This window comes from Alligator sinensis, unplaced genomic scaffold (genome assembly GCF_000455745.1).
Source record: "Alligator sinensis unplaced genomic scaffold, ASM45574v1 scaffold432_1, whole genome shotgun sequence".
Lineage (NCBI taxonomy): Eukaryota > Metazoa > Chordata > Crocodylia > Alligatoridae > Alligator > Alligator sinensis.
The window spans coordinates 1534188-1554328 of NW_005841998.1; the positions used below are offsets into that span (position 1 = coordinate 1534188).

The 20141-nt window shown below is 43.7% G+C and overlaps 1 protein-coding gene across 1 annotated transcript in view; it reads right to left on the reverse strand.

Annotated features, from left to right (window-relative positions):
* Positions 1-20141, reverse strand: part of EML6 (echinoderm microtubule associated protein like 6) — a 316078-nt gene that overhangs the window by 104585 nt on the left and 191352 nt on the right. Inside the window, exons 13-15 of the mRNA XM_025201579.1 lie at positions 16780-16898; positions 15626-15812; positions 13086-13191 (exon numbers count right to left, since the gene is read on the reverse strand). Coding sequence (XP_025057364.1) covers positions 13086-13191; positions 15626-15812; positions 16780-16898 — 412 coding nt within the window. The remainder of the gene's footprint in view (positions 1-13085; positions 13192-15625; positions 15813-16779; positions 16899-20141) is intronic.

The following is a 20141-nucleotide window of genomic DNA, read 5'->3' on the forward strand; positions in this document are numbered from 1 at the left end:
TTCTCAGTCTAAAGGGGTTCAAACCTACATCTCTCCCATCCCAGGGCAGTGCCCTAACCAGAAGACTGTCAGCTACTCTGTAAAGCTGGGGGAGAGGGTATGTTTCACTCTTCCTGTTATAAATATGTTTTGCACAAAAAAAAAATCACAGTTCACTGGGCCACAGAGAGGGAACCAGAAGAAGCACTGCTATTCTCTAGGCGTGTCTATGTGAGAAGTTTACTGCGAGGCTGCCTAATTACCTATCTTCACAGTAAACATCTCAGCATCTATGTGTGTTGCCCTATTAGGCTTCAGTAAACTAATAAAGTCCGCTGCAAGTTAGTACTTGTAAATACAAGTACTATCCTGTGACGGAGTTTTTTAGCATGCAGCACTGCATGTGTAGACACTGATGGGGCTGGCTGGAGCACAAGGGTGCTTTTGTGCAGGGACTGCCTGTTGGCTAGCCCCACACTGAAGCATTGTTGTCCCCTTGCCAGCTGCTCCACAGCACATTTCGCTGGGTCAGAGCAGCCCTGGGCTGGCAGGCTGGCCCCCTGGGCTCCCTGCCAGCCAGGGCTGTTCCAACTCAGTTCAACGTGCTGCGGTCCTAGACGCATGAACAAATGGTGCACCCAGGAACAATAAACTCTAGCATGATATGCACCAGAGTTTATTGCTGTGAATTAATTGCATGTGTAGACACAACTCTTAGTGATTAGGGTAATTACCCATTAGGGGAGGGAACCAAATTCTGAACCCTACTCTGAGGATTACTTATACTTATTATCCAATGCCTGTTTACTGTAAAATCCACATGGTATATGGAGCTTGGGTACATGTGTCTGGGCTGTGAATTTCTCTCAGCAATAGCCTTTCTTTGGGTATGTCTACACCATATACCCAGCACTCCCAAGGAGGGATGCTCTCAAGTGTCTGCTCACTCCCATTGATGCATGCCAAAACTGGCAATGTGAAGTTGTCCCAGGGATATGCCTTCCTGTGGCTGTTCTTAAGATTTCTGTTTCCAGTGTGCTTGAGAGCAGTTGTTGGGGAAAGGAGTAGGACACACTCAGAGAGCAGCTTCATCACTTAGCAGGATTGTGAGCAGGAGCAGGTGGATGGGGGTGTTGAGAAGGGCCCTCTCCAGGGGCACAAGGGAGACATATCCTTTAAGATCTTTGGGACTTTTGGACTTGCCCAAAGTCACAAAACAAGCCTATGGCAGAGCAAGAAACTGAATGCAGGTCTCCAATATCCCAGGACAGTGACAAGCATGGTTTTATATAGGATTATGCCTCTAACGTAAACAGGGTGGGCTGTGCTAAAGTTCTTGTTAGCTAGTCCTGGTTAAATGAAGGGTGACTATGGCCAGCTAGCATATTTAACCCAACTATCCACATTTGTGTAGAATCATACGTAAAATTATATTAATTAACATGGTTTATGATCTTACCTAACTTTTTATAAACATGGCCAGTGTTAGCCAATTATCATGATTACTGAGGCTGTGAATGCCTTTTAAAAATTACTATTAAACTCATAAAAACTTACTTTTTCATGTTATCTTTTTATAAGCTTAAATTTAGCTAATTTTTATTGTGGCGGGGAAAGGAACTTAAGACCAAATTCTGATCTAAGTTGCAGTGACATACATCTGACTCCAGTGGAATTACTCCAGATGTAAACCTCCATAATGCAAATCAGAATCTGGACCTTAAGACTGACGTAGCCTTTGTCATTCTGAAAGTACTGCATAAACCTCCCATAATTAAACAAATTACCTTCACAATATTCCTCTGTGGTACAGAACTCCTAAAAATGGTAATCCTGCACAAGTTGAGAGGCCATGACATCAGACAAGTACGATCTTGGGAAAGGTGCATGTGTAGTGGCTGTGTAGAAGGCTGGGTCTTCCCCCTCTCTCCCCCTGTGTCCCCCAGCTCAGCGACAGGCTGCAGGGGGACCCCAGGTGCCCCCCCAGACCCAGGAGGCTCCAGTCACCGAGCTGGGATGTCACGGGTGGACCCAGAAGTGGACTGGAGGTTCTTCTGGTCCACTTCTGGGTTTGCTGCTGAGAGTGCTGGGGAGCCCCCCACACTCCTGTGGGATGTTCCATGTGCCCCAGCATTGCACCATTCATGAGCTGCCTGCTACCTAGAGGCATGTAGAAAAAACATTTAAAGCTGCATTCATGTCTGAATTGCCAATTTTTTCCAAATCTCTCCAAATCAATTCAGAGGGTTCCGATTCAATTAGGAGAGATAAAAGGGTTCTCTGATTCGATTCAGATTCGGAGATTCAGCCACTGAATCGGGCCAAATCTCTGCCAAATTGAATCAGGGACTGAAGCTTTGCACAGCCCTAGTTTATACGCATTGTCTGTCGGCAACTTATTCCAGAGGAGCTGTGTGTTCAGGACAAACTGGAATTACCTGTTCCTCTACCACCTAGAGGAGAGGAATGGTAATAACAGCCTGTTTTCTATAGCTACCCCTGAGGATCCAGGTGTCATTTATACCAGTGTAGAGAACTGATGTAAATTATTCCAGTGGAAATGTGTCATGTGTCTAAACTTCCAGTTATGGTACTGTTAATGGGCAAATAAACATATAGGATGCAACTTTAAGCATTAAACAACTCATTTCTGTGGAGTGATTTCTGCCACTATATTCTTATAAATTTAAAGTCAATGCTCTATGTGCAACCAGCCTTGTTTTAATCCTTCATTGTTGGTTCTAAAGTAAAATGGAAGCCCATGCAATTCTTAACTTAAACTTAAAAGCCATTTCACAGGAAAAAGAACTCAAGTTAGAAAAAGAACAGTTTACTCAATAGGTATAAGGCTAATGGTGCTAACACAAGGCCTGAACCTCCTTTTAATAAAGTTAGAAGGAATTTTGGCCCAGTTACTCCAGTCTGCAGATTTCTATAAAAAATCTTAGTTGGAGGACTGGCCAAGTGATCCATAACTGTATTTTGTTTAACTGTAAATGGTTGACACTTCAGTAGTATTGGAGTGATGTTTTAGCTGTGATAGCCCACAAAATACATCACATAGCCCTTTAATAACAAGACTTTTCCAAGAAATCCTAATGGTGTATTTTTTAAATCATTTTTATACACGTGACTTGCTTTCGGTCTATATTATGTTTATTAACTGTTGGCACCAATAGCACAATGGGGTGGGGTGGAGTTAAAAAACTGCAGTAGATGTGCTGTCAGACCGACTACTCCTATGCAGCCGGCATAATGTGGCGGTGCTCCTCAGGTACTCAGTTATCTTCTTATACCTCTGGTTGGCACAGTATACCTCAAAACAGTTTACCTCCTTCCAGGGCAGAATTGGCATATTCCTATACCAAAGATAGGTTTTTGATTTAACGAGATAATAAATATCCAACTCCTCAAATCCAAGAAATCCAGAATTATGGTCCATTTTATTTGAAAAGCTTTGATAAGATGCCATGCCTTCTTTTTCTTTGCTTTTGAAAAGTAGCAAAAATAAATTATTCTATAATCATATACAGATGGATAAAACTTAATGGAAAATTTAATGAAAACACAAAAATGATGGGAAGTTGTAAAGCCCAAATCAGCTGTCAGCAAGGCTAGGGACAGACATTCAGAAAGCCGGAGTCTGAATTGATTCAGTCTTTGCAGGTTAGTTTAACCTACCTAGATTGAACCAATTTAAAAGTGTACAGACATTCACTAAATGCAGGCACATACCTACAGTGGCTCAGACCAGGAGGGTTTAATTCCCCCCTTCCTGTCCCACATACCCAAGCTGGGGTCCGCCTGGCATCTCCCCTCACTGCTGCAGCAGCAGGGCATGGCCCTCTTAGGCAGATGGGGCAGGGAGGGGAGTTATTCCTCTCTCCACCCATTGGGGACTGCAAGCAGGGTCTGCCCACCCTGGTGGCTATTGCTGTTGATTGCTCCCTGCGCAGGGCAAGCAGTGGGATAAGCCCCTTCCTGCACCCTCTGCCAGACATGGGAGGGAGAGGGGAATACCCCCCCTCCTCCCTGCCCCCCTGCCTAAGGGGCCCTGCCAGCTGGCCTCTGGCTGCCCCCACCCAGCCGCTGGAGCAGTGAGGAGGCAGGGCCCTGACAGGGCAGCAGCCCCTGTTCTGGTGTCCTGGAGCGTGAGCCTCTTCCCGTTGAAGGTCATGAGTGGGAGTCAGAGCTGCTGTGGACTGCAGGACTGCAGGACGAGCAGTATCACTTGGGCTTGGAGGGGGTCATAGCACCCCAACCCCTGCAGTGCTGGTGCTGTGAATGCCGTGAAGTCCATGATAACTTTTCCCACCCTGCAGCATGGCCCCCCCCACCAGGAAGAGGCTTGTGCTCTGGGACACTGTGACAGGGGCTGCTGCCCCCATCATGGGTGGTCCCCCCTCGTCGCTCCAGCAGCCAGGTGGGGGCATGGCTGGAGGCAGGCCAGTAGGGCCCCTTAGATAAGGGGGTAGGAAGGGGGTTATTCCCTTCTCTGCCTCCAGGGACCATCAGGGTTGCCCACATCCAAGCAGGGAGGGGGTTAATTCCTCCCTCTGTCTCCTTTTCTGCTCTTCCCCATCCAGGCCTGGGACTGCTGCAGCAGGTCCCTGGGGGCAGAGAAAGGACAGAGGGAGTAATTAACTCCCTCCTTGCCTGGCTGTGGGCAAGCTGCAGAGGTGCGGCCAGGACTGGCAAACCCCAGCTGCAGTCTGTAGGAGGAGAAGGGGATGGAGGGAGGAATTAACCTCCTCCCTGACCCTTTCACCTTAACAGGGCCATGCTGGGAAGGTGTCTGGCCATGCCCAAAGCAGAGGCAGCAGCAGGGTGGGGGGAAGTCAAAGGTGCAGCACAACCCCATGTACCAGGTGTGGGGTGCTACTCCTATGGCTTTGCTGCTGCGGCTGTCTGCCTGCTTGGCATGTGTGGCTCCTACCAGTAAGTCCAGGGTAGGCTTCCCCTGATGGCATGGTGACAATGCCAGTGGCAGGGAAGTTGCAGGGGTAGTGCCTGGCACCTGGGGATGTGCTGTGACCCCGCCACCAGGTAGGGGAACAATGAGCAGGGCATGCTCAGCTCAGTGCCCAGCAGCTGCAGGTATAGGGCTTAGATCTGAAAGGGGTGAGCCTGTGCTGTGCACAACTGTGGGGGCCAGGGCTGGCATGGGCCCTGCTGTCTAGCGGGTAGAAGGGGCCATCAGGCAGAAGCTGCATTCTGAGTTGGCTCTGCCCCTAGCTAGCTCTGTGCAGGTGGAACAAGGGTGAGGGGGAATTAAACCTCACTCTATCCCTGTTTGCTGGAAGCAGCTGGCCACACTCCCCCCTGCCGCAGCTCCAGGTGAGGTGGGAGGAGGGAGGAAATGCCTGATGGGCTGCTACGCCCCGGCTAGGCAGACATGGGCCGGGGCCCCCTGGGGGGAGAGGGAAGAGAGGGAGGAATAACTTCTCTCCCTGCCCCCTTTGCCTCAGGGGGCCATGGCAGACCACCTGCCCTTGTTCCAGCTAGAGCAGAGGGGCAGGGCCAGTCCTGCTCTCCGGAGCAGAAAACGCAGTCCAGCCTAGGACTGCAAAGCATCTGGGATGCTAGGGGACTCTGATTTAAGTTAAACCAGAAAGGGCTTTGGGACAGACGTTGCATAACCCGATTGGACCCAAATCAGTTAAGTCTGATGCTACATTCAACCAGGTTTATCTTAAACCAGTTTTGGCCATTTTGAAACTGGCTTAATGTGCACTGAACTTCTGTTCTGTTACAGGTTTAAATCAGTTTCTGATGATTTAAACCGGTTTACGTGTAATGTCTGTCCCTAGCCCTAGAGTCTAGGCTATTTCATGAATACAGTGGTGACATTTACAATGACAAAGAAAAAAGAAAAATTAAAATTTAATACAGAAACAGTGTTAGCAGGCAGTATGCAGAGTAAGGATTCACACAACTTTTGTGGGGGGAAAAATTCAGAGAAAAACGGTCATGTAATACTTCAAGAGAAGCTGACATAATCAGAGCAGTAAGATAATTGAACTGCCCAGGTTAAAAGCTGGAGTGGAGCTGGCTTATCTTCTGTTCTTCTTAGGGGGAAAGGACTGCAGAGGAGAAAGAACAGAAGAGTGGGGAAGCTGCTTACAGTAGTCAGTGAAATCAGCAGGAGCTGATTGTACATCTTGCAGGAGTAGGTGCAAAGCAATACATTTTAAAGCATTATAATCTGATCCTTTTGAGCACCTGCTTATGTTTAAGAATTCAGGAAGTGCCATTGGTTTAGAGGACTTCAATGACATGACTCATGTGCTTAAAGTTAGTAGATGCTTGAGTTCATTACTGGACTAAGGTCAGAGTGCTTAGCATGCTGCAGGCCTGAATACTAGGACAATCTAGGTCAGGAAAGAAACACACTGAGGGCTTAAGACAGCAGAGAGAGAAACAGATAGAGATGGAGCTGGGAGTAAAACAGAACTTGAAGGAAGGAGGGTGTTTAATGAACAGGCAAGACGTAGAGAAGTGGGGGAAAGAAGAAGGCTGGAAACCAGAACTGTGTCTGCAAATAAATATAGGAGCGAGGCCTAAGAAGGAAAAGGAAAGGAGATAGAATATATTTTGTTTTGGTATCGTTAGTGCTATAGAAAGGTCTTAAAAGCAGTTCATGTAAACATTTACTATGGCATAATATGTTTTATTTCTTTAAGAAAAAGTGGCTTAAATATTTTTATAAAATAATTTTTCAATGTGTAAAAATAGGTGCTAAAAGAAAGCACAGTTAATATAGGAAAAAGATATTATAAATTTTAGTAAGAAAAGAACAGGATTTTAACTCTGCACATAGGAAGCATAAAATAAGTATAAAATAAGTTATATATTTTCTGGTTAATAGCCTTGGAAAATTACAGGTGTTAAACTAGCCACTAGAGGGCATACACAAACATTGTGTGAATGTAATGATAATACCAAGAGCCAGAGTAACATGACTTGAAACTAATTCAAGGAAAAAACTAGTATTTGTACTACCTTTACTTACATAGGATCAAACCAGTCAGTATAGTGATGAGATGCATGTCTCCAAACACGTGTTTGTAGAATCAAGGCATAAGGTATTGATGGGATAATAGCTATGGTTATTTTGTTCTTTTTTAATGTTTTATTAAGATCTATCATATAAGGCAAGCTCCAAGTTCATGTTTTAAGTTTACATAAAAATATTGATATTTCTATGTAAAAAGAACAAGAAAATCCTTACTTCTGTTGAAGTAAAACACACACATTTAAAGTATCTTTGATGTTCATTAAAGTTTAGAAGCATGTAAATATTGACAAATGAAAACACACTTTCATTAACAGTTATAGCCCTCCTATTGATTTTAAAATAAATATATTTTTCTTTTTTCCTAATCCTTAATAAATTTCTGGTACATTCATAAAGTAGAATAGACTAGCTATGGTAAAAGGGAAATACCTTTAATTTCCATTCATTTTAAGTTACCCTTAATATTAGTGGTTATGCTGTTTAGTGGATAAAGAATAATACCACAGCTTCCCCTCCCTGTGACCTAGCAGTTCATGGGGGAGAGGAAGCAGCTAGACCGGGTCATAGTGTGGAAACCCCTTAAAAGGGGTGTAATCACCTCCAGGTAGTAGAAGTAGAGATGTTATGGTAGTGTGACTCCATTAGAACCATATCACCAGGGTTTTGGGGTGGTATGGGATTACAGGCAGCTATTGCCTCCGTCATATCTTGGGAGATTTGGGGCAGGGCCACTGCTTTTTCCACAAGGGACAAAGGGTGAAGTATCCAGACATCCTACCACGAAAGCATGATTTTGGAGAAAATTCTAAAAAATCATGATGGAATATTAGTCTCCAGAGGCACCCCACCTTCCTGCAGGTATTGTTCTGGTGAGGTGTGATGTGGATCTCTGTATCATGCTTCCACTGAAAAAAAAGGTGACTGATTTTATGCCTGCAACTTCCCATAATTTTTGAAGAGCTGTATTGTTATAAATTCAGTTTTTTAATGCTCATGAAAACTGCTAGATTGAAAAACATTTCTGTAAGTATGAGAAACAAAAACATGATCAGGGTAGTGTGAGCTTCTACACTTTTTCCTGTAATATATCTCATCCTTTGAGGCAACAGTAACTCCATCTTCAGACTCATTTAATTTTTGGTCTTCTTGCTATGATTTTCAGAATTGGGTTTCCAATTAGGAAATTAGATTTAATTTTCACGCTACAGACAAGACATTATATAACAGTTAGCCGCACCTTTAAAGGGGCCTGTTGTAGTTCCAGTTATAATATACAACCTAGGAAGTGGACTAAAGCTACTATTTTAGAGCCACTAAGGGTGATAAGAGTTAATGATGACTTTTTGGTCATGATGTTGGATCTGAACTAGTGACCAAGATATGAGAAGTTCCTTATTTCATTACCACAACCTAGTCATTTTCATAAATAGTAAAATTAACTATTTCCACATTTGTAAAGGAAATTATGAAAGAAACAGTATCTAATCACAACATATTTCAGGCCTGAGTCCAGATAAGCAGGAGCACAAATTGCTTCAGCGCACACCCCTGCACATGTGCTTTGTTGTGGGACAGATTGTCCTGGCAGCAAAATTTGCAGCATGGCACATTTTAATATTCACCACATGTGGTTTGTGGCACCACAAAGAGGTTTGTGGCATCACAAACTGCAAACCTCTGCTCATCTAGATGTGACCCACATGTACAAAAAAAGTTATAAAAACCCCAAAGAACAGTTCAGCCATCATCAATAAAATGTATCTGATTAATTTAAAGGCCCATTTATATTGCAAGTGTGGTATAAAATAGCTTTAACATAAAGAATAATTGGACACAATGGGCCAATTCCTAATCCATCTCTAAGATGCCCAAGTTAATAAACACGATCTTTATTCACCTTGTATAACAGCCACCAAACCACTAGGATGTCTAGATGCTTATACATCTCCATTTTGGGCTAGTGCATGTGCTGAGGCATCAGACTCCTCTTAAACTCTCTTGCAATGCTAATCCACCTGGAAGAGTGCCTAATTTCTGTATATGTCCCCAAACCCTTAATTGCAGAAAGACCATAAAGAGGAGGAGGGTCCAGATACCATTAAGAGTTAGGGTACTTTCCCACAAAATTGAAGACCTGAGTTGTAGGCTCTCTTCAGGTATAGGGGGCTTTGAACCCACAGTTTCAACTTCCCAGAAAAATGCCCTCATTCCCAGGCCAGAAGAGGAATGGGCCCTTCTTCTCCATTTTCAGTCAATGTAGAAGTCTCCTCAGTGAGACAGACCCTAGATATAGTGTGTAATTGTTCCCCACTGATAGAAAAGAAGAGAACTACGTGCTTCCTGGAGTGGATTAGGGTCAAGAAAGGCTGACCATCCTTAGAATAGGAGAGTTATGCAACTGTACATGGAGGATTAGGGTTGATCTCTGGAGGTGCACCGAAATGCCCACTGAGAGACCAGGGCTGCTATGCATCTTCCTGAGTGAATTTGGATCACACTTCTGAGCAAGGGTGAGCACTTGCTGAGTACTCACTGGGTGCATCTACAAGTGCAATTAGGGCAAAGAAATAAAGTTTGCATTGGAATTTATTTCTTCCTGGCACAGTGTTTACACGTGCACCTGGGACTGCAGCATATTGAGCCAGGGTGGAGCAGCCCTGGACTGGCAAGGGCTCTGGATCAGCGTTCCCTCTAAGCTGTGTGGTGTGCGTGGCTGCACAGGTGCACCTGGCAGCATGCCATGAGCGCACCTGTGCAACTGTGCACACTGCATGGCACAGAAGGAACACTGCTCCGGGTGGCAGCATTGGGCAGCGGAGGGGTTGGCTGGGGCACAAGGGTGCTACAGTGTTGGGCTCAGTGGTGGGCAGCCACCACACAGTAGCACCCTCATGTTGCAGCCAGCTCCAGTCACGATCTACATGTGCCTTGTGGTGGCATAAATCACTCCCATTGTAGGATAATACTTGTCCCAGACAGTACTATCCTATGGCAGAGTTAATTAATTTACTGCACCCTAATTCTGGCACACATGTACATGGTGACACTTTACTGTGGAGCTAATTATTCAACTCCTCAGTAAAGCGCATGTGTAGATGCACCCACTCAGTACTGAACTTAGTACCTATCTCTGGGAAACCCAGATTCCAGTTCCAGGTCCTAAAACAGTTTCTGTCTTTTATCTAATGACAATTTAATGTAGAATTCAAAAAGAGTACTGGGAGGGCCCTGGCTGTTTTCAGCATAGTGGCATAATTTCAGCAAGGAGGGGTGAAGAGTGCCCCTCTATATCCAGAAAAGGCAATACCTTAGAAATAAGGATCCTTTCATGGGAAGTGACTGGTTTGACTTCTCTGAGGTAGAGAGAATTGAACCTGCACCTTCTGGTCCACAGGCCACCACTTTAATCAGTAAGTTGTTACACCGGAAGCTGGTTGTCTATCTCCTCCTGCTGCCGTATTTATATCTTTTTTTCAGAGTGATTTCTGCTCCTTTTTTTGAAAGAAAGTGCATTGGCACTTACCTTCCTGAGAAATGTTTATGCCGTTGAACCTTGCAGCCCCTCAGTGAGGCTCTTGAGGAGTGGACTTGCATCCCTGTCCTCATCTAGCTCCAAGCCACCCGTGTGCACTGACTGTAAGCAGGTCCCGGCTCAGGACATTGTTTTTGATTCCACTTTGAAATGCATCCCTTTCCTTATGCAATGTAAGTGGAGTACAGCTCCCTGACAGCATTCTGGACTACACTTCAACAATTCAAAATTCAACACTTCAGCACCTTGCTTTTAGACGTTTAAATCCTTATTGGATTTAGCCCTTAACCTATAATTAGATGATGATGGGCAACATTTAAAAAAAAATCAGAGTATCCTGATGTTTAATTATCTAAGTCAGAGGTGTCAAACTCATCTGGCTTCCATGCCAGATGAGCAGTGTGAGGCCGGTCCATGGGCCAGATGAATGGCATGTGGCTGGTGCTGCAGGCTAGATCAGACCCATGGCTTCACTCCTCCCTCCCTCTGCACATGCTGGATCCAGAGCATGCAGCACTTGCTCTGGCTGGTCAAGTAGTGTGCCACATGCAGCGCCTATGTGGAGCCAGTCTGGGATGTATGCCATTCTGGTCAGTCCAGGACACATGCTGCACACAGCATCCACCCCAGAATGGCTGGGGGGAGAAGAGGGGTGTGCAGCATGCATCCCAGACCAGAAAGAGTGGGTGCTGTGTGTGGCAAGTGCCCAGGACTGACTAGAGCAGGCATTGCATATGGTGCATGTCCCCAACCGGCTGGGGTGGGTGCCATGAATAGTGCAGGTCACAGGCTGACTGGGATGCATGCCACATATGGCACATATCCTGGGCCCTGTGCATGGGGTTGATCCAGCGTATGCTGCATGCAGTGTGTGGTTCAACACTGGACCCAGGGGCCAGATAATGGGGCTCCATAGGCTGTATATGTGATGCCCCTGGTACAAGTCACTTTTGAAAGTGGACCTCAAGCTCCTAAATCACTTATTTTGAAAACTGTATCCTATATCAACTGCAATGTATTAAAGGAATATTACTTAATTATGTGCTGAGCTTATTTTCTGGGGTCAAGAGCAAAGTTCTCATAGAAACTGTCCCCGTACAATTCCCAATAGACTATGGAATAGTACTTTGTCCTATTATGACATGAAGGGCAGATACAATTTTTACTTTTTATGTACAATGGTACAAAGCTTTGAGTACACAAAAGCATAGGAAACATCCTCCCTCCATACATCATCTTTCATTTTTAAAATAATAAACAATAATGGGCATATCTGTGTGTATATATGCGCACATACATTTTAGACATATCCTTATATTTTTTATAAATATATAAAAAGAATACATGTACATCTGAATATTTTTCTTCTAATCTTGGATAACCTTCCAAGAAGCCATGCAACCCAATCAGTTCATGCCCATCTCAGAAAAATATGCAAAAGAGGCAAAAGGCAACTGGGTACTGTATTGCCCTCTGCCTCAGACTCACAGCTAAACTAATCACAACTAGGAACTGACTCAGCATGAACATTGCACCCCCCTCTCACTGATATACTCTGGGGCTAGGGACAGAAATTAAACATAAACTAGTATAAGTGACTGGAAACCGGTTCAAATCTGTAACACAACAGAAGTTCAGTGCATATAAACTGCTTTCAAAATGGCTGAAACCACTTTTCAGCTTTCAAAATGGCTGAAACCAGTTTAAGATAAACTTGGATGGATATAGTATCAGATTTAACTGATTTAAGGTAAATCAGTTTATTGAACTTCTTCCCAAATCCCCTCCAGATAAGTCCCAGTCCCCAAGCATCCCAGGATGCTTTGCACTTCCCTTGCAAAGCCCTCCTCACAGGGTGGGTGGGCTAGCTTTGGCCCAAGTTGTCTGTTCCAGCTGAGCAGGGAGGCTTGCTCTAGCAACCCCCAGCTTCTGGCCCAGGCCACTGCAGGCATGTGGCTGCATTTCTGGAATCAAAAGTGAAAGTCTCTTCACTTGCTTATTGACTCAATCTGTGCAGTTTAAATTAACATGCAAAGACTGAATTGATTCAGCTTTGGGCTTTTTGACTGTCTGTACTTAGCCTAGGTGACTATTTTGTCTGTTCCTAAATCTTCATGCCACCTTGGACTCAGCAACTGAACTGAGTCCACTAATTGCATTCTTGATATTTTATGCTGGAGCTCAGAGAAGTACAGCGTTTTCTAAGGACTGTTTGTGTAAGTAAGAGCATCTGGCCTATTTTTTCTTTGAATAAACTGGCTTGCTTCTCAAGTGCAATCTTCTGGGGCTTGTGCACTCCAGTGCACTCTATTTCTGCCAATAACTTGGCAAGATAGGGACTAAATATATCAACCCAGTTTCAGTGAGAAAAAGGCCCTTTATGTGGTCTCCATACACAAACCTGCTCAGAGGCTTGTACAAAACCCTTTTGAAACTTCTCTGTTATAAAAAGGAGGGTTTATGCACACAACAAAGTTCATTTAAATTTCAGATTGAATGACTACTTTTTAACTGTTGACTACTTTTTAATTTGCCAGAGGCTGTGTTGTTGCTTACCTGAAAAATCCAGGGTACACACTCCTCTTTGATGCTGGCCTTTCAGCAATGATAAACACTTTAGTGTCTGGGTATCCCATACATGAATAGCAGCATCTCTTCCAACCTAAATCAGAGAAATAACCTAAGTATCTGTTTTCAACCTAGCATACCACTATCAACAATCAACACTATTTCATTTTCAAAAACCTAAAAAAAAACCAACCCAACCCAAAAACCCCTCCTACTCAATCTTCACCAAGACCTTTTCTCCTGAGTTTTTCCATTGCTGTTTTTTCCTCCTGATCACCATGTCTCTCTTACTAGAACCCATCTGTTCCTGCATCATTGCCCTGTGACCTCGTCTTTCCATGATTTTTGTCAATATTCAGGCCTCCTTTATCATCCTGTCTCTCCTTCCCTGCTTTGTTCTCTTCTCCTCTGACTACTTCATCAGTGTCACCCACTCCACACCCAATTCTTGACTCCTTTCTCCCCTCTTTCCCATTATAAGATGCATTATGCTAATACCCTTCCCTAGCTCAAACTCAGAATTTTCTTCTTTATATTTGTTCTCTTTTGTCTTGTTCTTATGGTGTTCTCATGGTTTTAATGTCCCACAGCAGTGCTAATTCCCTCTACAAATTCACTTTTTTTCTTTTGTCCTTCTGCTGCTTCTTCTCTGCCATTGATGTTGACCCTTCTTTCTTACTCTCCTTCAACCCTTCTAATCTTTTTCTTCCAGTCTCATGACCTTTGTGCCTCAGTCTCATCAGGTTCCTTCTCTGTGTATAAGTGTATTTTTGTCCCCCCGCCCCCTGACTTCAAAAACAAACTATAAACCCCTCATGCAAGACTTTTGCTTCCCATTAAATTAACACCCAGTCTTTCTTCTCTTGTTCATTTTCAGAAGTTGAGTCTGAATATTGCTACTTCTTGGAAAATTTCCAAGAGATGACTTCTCTCTATCCACACCACCAAATTCTCATCTTGTCCCTTATCTTGTATATGACTGACTGCAACTTCCTTTTTACTAGCTTCACCAGCTGCCATTTTGCTTTATCACCTCTTTTCACTCAGTTCTGCCTAAGCATCTTGCTCAGAAATTTGAGCTTTTAAATCAGGAAAGTCTTTTACTTGATTTCTGTTTTGGCACCAGACTTTCCATTTTCTAGGAATAATGGAATAGTGGGCTTTCCATTACTGCTTTCCTCACTGCAGTTAAGGAGCTATTTAGGTGGCAAAATAGTTCATCTGTGGTTTTCCAAGCAGGAAAGTGTTCCTCCATGTGATATACAGGGATCCAAGTTTTCTGAGTCCCATGGAAAAACAGAGAAAAACACAAATTTTCCCCTTTACCCAAGGACAACACAGATTTCTCATTTTAACGAAGAAACCTGTGGATTTTGCACTTTTGCAAAGAGCTTTCTGCAGGCTGGTAGAGTTCCAGCCTGTAAGGAGCTGGAGGAGGGCGGTCAGGCAGGGTGTGTCGTGTGTGTATATGCACATGGCTGCCAGGCAACCTAGGGAGCAGCTCCTGCAGGTATGTCTGACAGGGGGTGGAGATTGAGGCCTCCATAGAGAGAGAGGGAGTGAGTTGGGCAGAGCTGGGGCTGGGGTGCTGCCAAGCCAGGTGGTGCATGAGGCTTGGGGCCCAGGGCCAGAATGCATAGCTGCAGGGCCCCAGCGCGGAGTGGGTCGGGGCCACAGGCAGCTCGTCCAGAGGGCGGAGGTGGGGCTGGCTCCCCACTGCTGCATGTACTCCTGTGAGGGCAGGGGGATCTGTGCCCCCCAGGTCCTCCTGATCTGTGCGCAGGGTGGGGGTGGGCTTGGGCTCCCCACCATGCTGCCTTCCCCCATGACCTCCAAAGTCTAGCGGGTGTGACCCAGTATGGCAGGGCACAGGGGAGCTGCGTGGGGGAGCTTCTTGCCACTGCAAGCCCCACGCTGTCCTGGTGACACATTCCCTGCCCGTGTGGCAGCAGTGGGGACAATGGTACAGGGTTGTCCCCCCACTGCTGCTGTGCAGGTAGGGGACACATTGCCAGGGCAGTGCAGAGCTCGCAGCAGCAGGGAGCTTCCCTGTGTGGCCCCGCTCTCCCCTGCTGCGATGGAGAAGGCGCGGGGGTGGGAGTGAGGGGAAACAGCAAGGCCAGGGGCTTGTGGCTTGGGAGTAAGGGGCCTGGACCTGTGTTCTCTCAGTTAAGGGGGTTGGAGGAGCTCTGATTTTCCATGATAAAAAAAACCCAAAATCAAATACCAAAAAATGTGTAAGTATTTAGTAATTTACTTTATTATAGTGATTGAGGCACTGGTAGACTTCCAAATTGCTTTAAAATTATAAATATATCAATAAAACATTGTGTTCAACTGATACCTATATAATAGTGGCTTTCATTTTAATCACAGATTTTGGGTTTTTAATCAGAGAATTTGCGATTTTTTTTCAGGGAAAACTAGAATCCATGATGATAAAGATACTCAAGCTTCTTTGATGCAATATATACAAATCATAAGAGAGTCCCCTCATTTTTTGCGCAGTGTGACTTGTAGATACACACCTGTCCAGTAGCAACATAGTCCTTCACTGGATGGATAGCTAGGCTGAGGATGTCATCATCATGACCAAGATACAGTCTTTGGGTGTGTTGTTGCCTATTGTACACAACAGCAACAGCTGCAATATGGTAAACTACCTCTCCAGTTTGTGTGTAGAACAAATTATTTCGACAGTCATAGCCTCTGTAACTGAAATAAATATAAAGTAAGCAATGTCAAAGACTACCAAAAATATTTCCATGCTTCAGGGGAAAACTATCTAGCTGTGCAAACAATATCACATTAGGTTGAAAAGCCATTCGCAAAGAGTAAAGCTGTGATATAAACTTGGGTTGCATAAAAATATCATAATATACAGGCTGACTACATCCATTGAAAAAGCTTACATGTAATACATAATTATTAGCAACTAGAGTTGTGTGAAACTCCATCGCTTTCTTTGCGTTGATTTTGTAACTGTTTTCTTTACACGCATAGGGCTGTCTTTCCAGTTTCATTTTAAGTTTCACGATTAATCTGAACCAAAAATTAATCCAAGATCGATCTGATTTTATGACATCCATCTGATTTTATGACAAAATCATGAGGAACTACAGGTGCCATATGGTACAGATGAAGTTCAAGTTCATATGAAATTATGCCCAGAAAAGTTATGCATGGTCTTGGGTTCTGCTGCAAACCTATCATACATTCCTTAAGCAATTATAACAACCACAATCAAGAAATTCAGCTAATGAAAATATTCATTGTTCCAGAACATATCAGGTAATCAGCTGTTAGTTTAAAATGTGGCTTTACCTAAAATAATATAAAGATATTATTTAGCTATATTGGTACAGTTTTAATTTTACCTCTTCTTTAATGAAAACTTTAAAATAAAATAAATGTACAGCTGATACTCCAATTTCTACTACAGTAAGGGTTAGTTCATTTAATTAAACTGTAGGTAAAGCAGTAGAATATTTTATCCCAAATATTTCAAAATAAAACGGTCAAGATGTTAATACATGTGTATTCTGTGTATTTGTTTAGGAACTGTCCTATTCAGTTGAATAGGGAAGAAAACGCACATTTTTTCTAGAAACGCTGCTTTTCATTAGCTTATGGGTTACAAAAGACAAAAAGTCCAAGAACCGTTACTTAATAGTTACTATACCCATGTATAAACTGCAATTTTAAACTGTCCTCAGGCGCGCTCTCTCTTTTAAGGAAGGGCACTGAATGTTTTTTTTCTTTACTTTGTTGTTTCAGCTGAGGTAGATCTTCTTTGTAAACCTAAAGAATAACAGTTAAACTTAATTACACATCATTAGTTTCCTTAATATAAATACATTTGGACCAGCTCCCTTAACCATTTTTAATTGTTATTCTTAGTTCTAAACCAACACAACTCGTAAGTCATCACTGCCCCTTCCCTATAGAGTTCAAGATAATGACATGATTTTTGCAGGGAGATGTAATGGTATAGGACATTGATGGAATCAAGGCCTTCTTAATCAAGATATTTTCTGTGTTATATATTGAAAATAATTTTTAGTATTAACAACTCTTTAATTTTTTTCTCAACTTCATACTTGATTTGTTAATATAGGTACTTAAACTATACACGATAATGAATAAATTCCATCAAGGAGTTCTATGATATATGCAGTGAGCTCAGAGGTTACATAATCTGCAAATATCACCAGAATCCCGAAAAATAATTATCGTTTTATCCATGCACTAAAGATACAAATTATTAAACATGTAAATCTCTTAGATAAGTACTGGAGCTGATAGCTTTTGAAGCCATGTCGAGGCTGCCATCAAGTAAATCCACTAGAATTCTAAAACATGGCTTTAAATTATTTTTTTTCTATCTGCATTTCTTGATTTTAGTCAAAGTGGAGAGAATAAAAATTTCTTGAAAAAAAATAATTCTAATCTGATTGCTAGAAATTTCACTACACTGAGGTTCACATAAATTCAGGTAAGTATTTGAAATTCTGGTTGCCCAAACAAACAGAACTTCTAGACATGTTACCTGCTGCTAGAAAGTACTGTACTGAATATATATGCTTGTCTTATCTGATTTAAGCACCGCCTCCACAATTTTACAAAGGATGCTACCATTGAACAGCGTATATTATGGATAAAAAGAATCCTAAGCACTGGAGGAGTCTCTGTATCATTTTCACTGACAACTTCAACTGAAAGCAATGGAGAGCTGTGCTTTGAATTTAAAAGTACTATATTTAATGCTAAGGACTCTGAAAAATTGGTTCCTGTGTGTCTCAAACTGGGCACAAAACGTGGACACTTTTGATGTCAGTTACTGTTCCACGGCTCTTCATCTGCAGAATGAAGATAGTACAATCTCCTCAACTCCAGTGAAGTGTAAAGATAATTTAATTAATGTTTGCTTAGCACTCTGCTACTGCAGTGAAGAGCACCATACAAAAGCCTATGAGGAAACAGGTAATTCTCTTTTCAAAGAACTGATTTGAATAGGGCATAGTACATAAAGCAAAGGGTCACACATGGAAAATTAAGCATGAGACTGTGTAATTAATTCATTAAAATATTAAGCTAAATTAAAATCATATTGCGATACACACATACTACAGGGTAGCAGACACCCTTCATTCTAGATAAATATCTGTAGTAGTTAAATTCCCTTTTGGATTAAACTAAAATAATAAAAACCACTTCCAAAAACTGGGGCCACATACAGAGGTAACTGGAAGCTAAGAAGTGTCAGCAAAGAGATTTCACTGGGGATGAATGCAAATGAAGAAGGTGGGCTACTTTTTGTAGAGGTATATGTGCCTAGGAGCAAAAGAATGCAGCAATCTTCAGAGAACAGGTAGAGAGAAGGAGCAAGAAAATCAATGAGAAAGCAAGAAAAGTAGTTGTAGCATGAGTCTGTGAGAAAAGCCAAGAGAGAGGACTTTATGGATGAATAGTGACTGAAAAGAGCCTTGGGACTATAAAGACAAAGTCTTTCTTTTGATTGATTCCTACTGTGTTAGAGACAGGATGCAGTAGCGTAACTAGGGGTGGACAAATGGGGTACCAGCCTCAGGTGCTGACTTAGAGGGAGCACAAGATTGGCAGTGGACACCACCGCTAGTCCAGCCACTGCCACTGTCACTGCCCTGGGTGCTGAATTTGCCTGTTATGCCTTGGACAGGACATAGTATTGCATCCTGATTATTTGACTTCATTATCAATTTTTCCTCCTAATGAAAACAATGCATAAGCTTATGAATGTTGGGTTTCCGCATGGTTCCAAAATGGAAACAATACTATACACATTGTAATGGGAGACCCCTAGCCCTACTACTGAGAGCGGAAAAGTAAGAAGTAGAGGGAGCTGTGCATTTAAGGCTGATGGCTGAGATTGGAAGCACTGCTCCTACTGGACTGTGTAACCCAAGTAGCAGGATGCACTTGACAGAAGGTCCTGGTAGTGGAAGGGAGAGGAGCTCTAGTGGTGTGTGAAATGGGCTGTATTCGATTCAGATTCAGCCCAAATCAGGGACAGTGATTCAATTCATTGATTCAGATCACTGTCCCCAATTCGATTTGGCTGAATCTGAAGATTCGATGCTGATTCAGAGAATCAGCGATTCAGCCATAGACACAGCTTTAAATGTTTTTTCTACATGCCTTGAGGTACCACACGTGGCTCATGAGCGCTGAGGTGCTTGGACAGATGGAGCATCCCACAGGAGTGTGGGGGGTGGGGGACACATGCTCAGCAGCAAATCCAGAAGTGGACTGGAAGTACTTCTGATCCACTTCTGGGTCCACCAGGGAGTGTGCTGAGGGCCCCCCCTGTACCTCCCTGGCTCGGCAATCAGCCACAGGGGGACCCCAGGTGCCCTCCCCAGACCCAGGAGGCACCAGTCACTGAGCTGGGGAGGCATGGGGGGCCCCCGTGCGCTCTCCGGTGGACCTGGAAGTGCTTCTGGTTCACTTATGGGTCTGCTGCCAAGCACGCTGGGGAGCCCCCCCCCCCCCCCCCCCCCCCCCGGGGAGGCCCCCCACACCCGCACTCCTGTGGGATGCTCCATACACCCCACCATCGCAGCATTCATGGGTCGCCTGGTACCTTGAGGCATGTAGAAAAAACATTTAAAGCTGTGTCTATGTCTGAATCACCAAATCTTTCCGAACCTCTCCGAATTGGAGGGCTCCAATTCAATTTGGAGAAATTAAAGGGTCTCCTGATTCAATTCTGATTTGGAGATTTGGCCACCGAATCGGGCCAACTCTCCGTCAAATCGAATCAGGGACCAAAGCTTCGCACAGCCCTAAGGAGCTCCTATGAGGTGTAGCTGGTAAAGCTGGATCCCAGAACCTCAACTGAGAAGCTCAGCTGTGTAAGGAAGGCCTGGTGAGAGGCTGGAGTAGGAAGTGAAATTTGATGGATTGTAATTTGACTGAGGGGCATGGGGTAGCTGTGAGGGGAGAGGGGAGGCTGTAGCTGTACTACCTTAAAGGAGTGTCACATGCAACTACTGGGAGCTGATG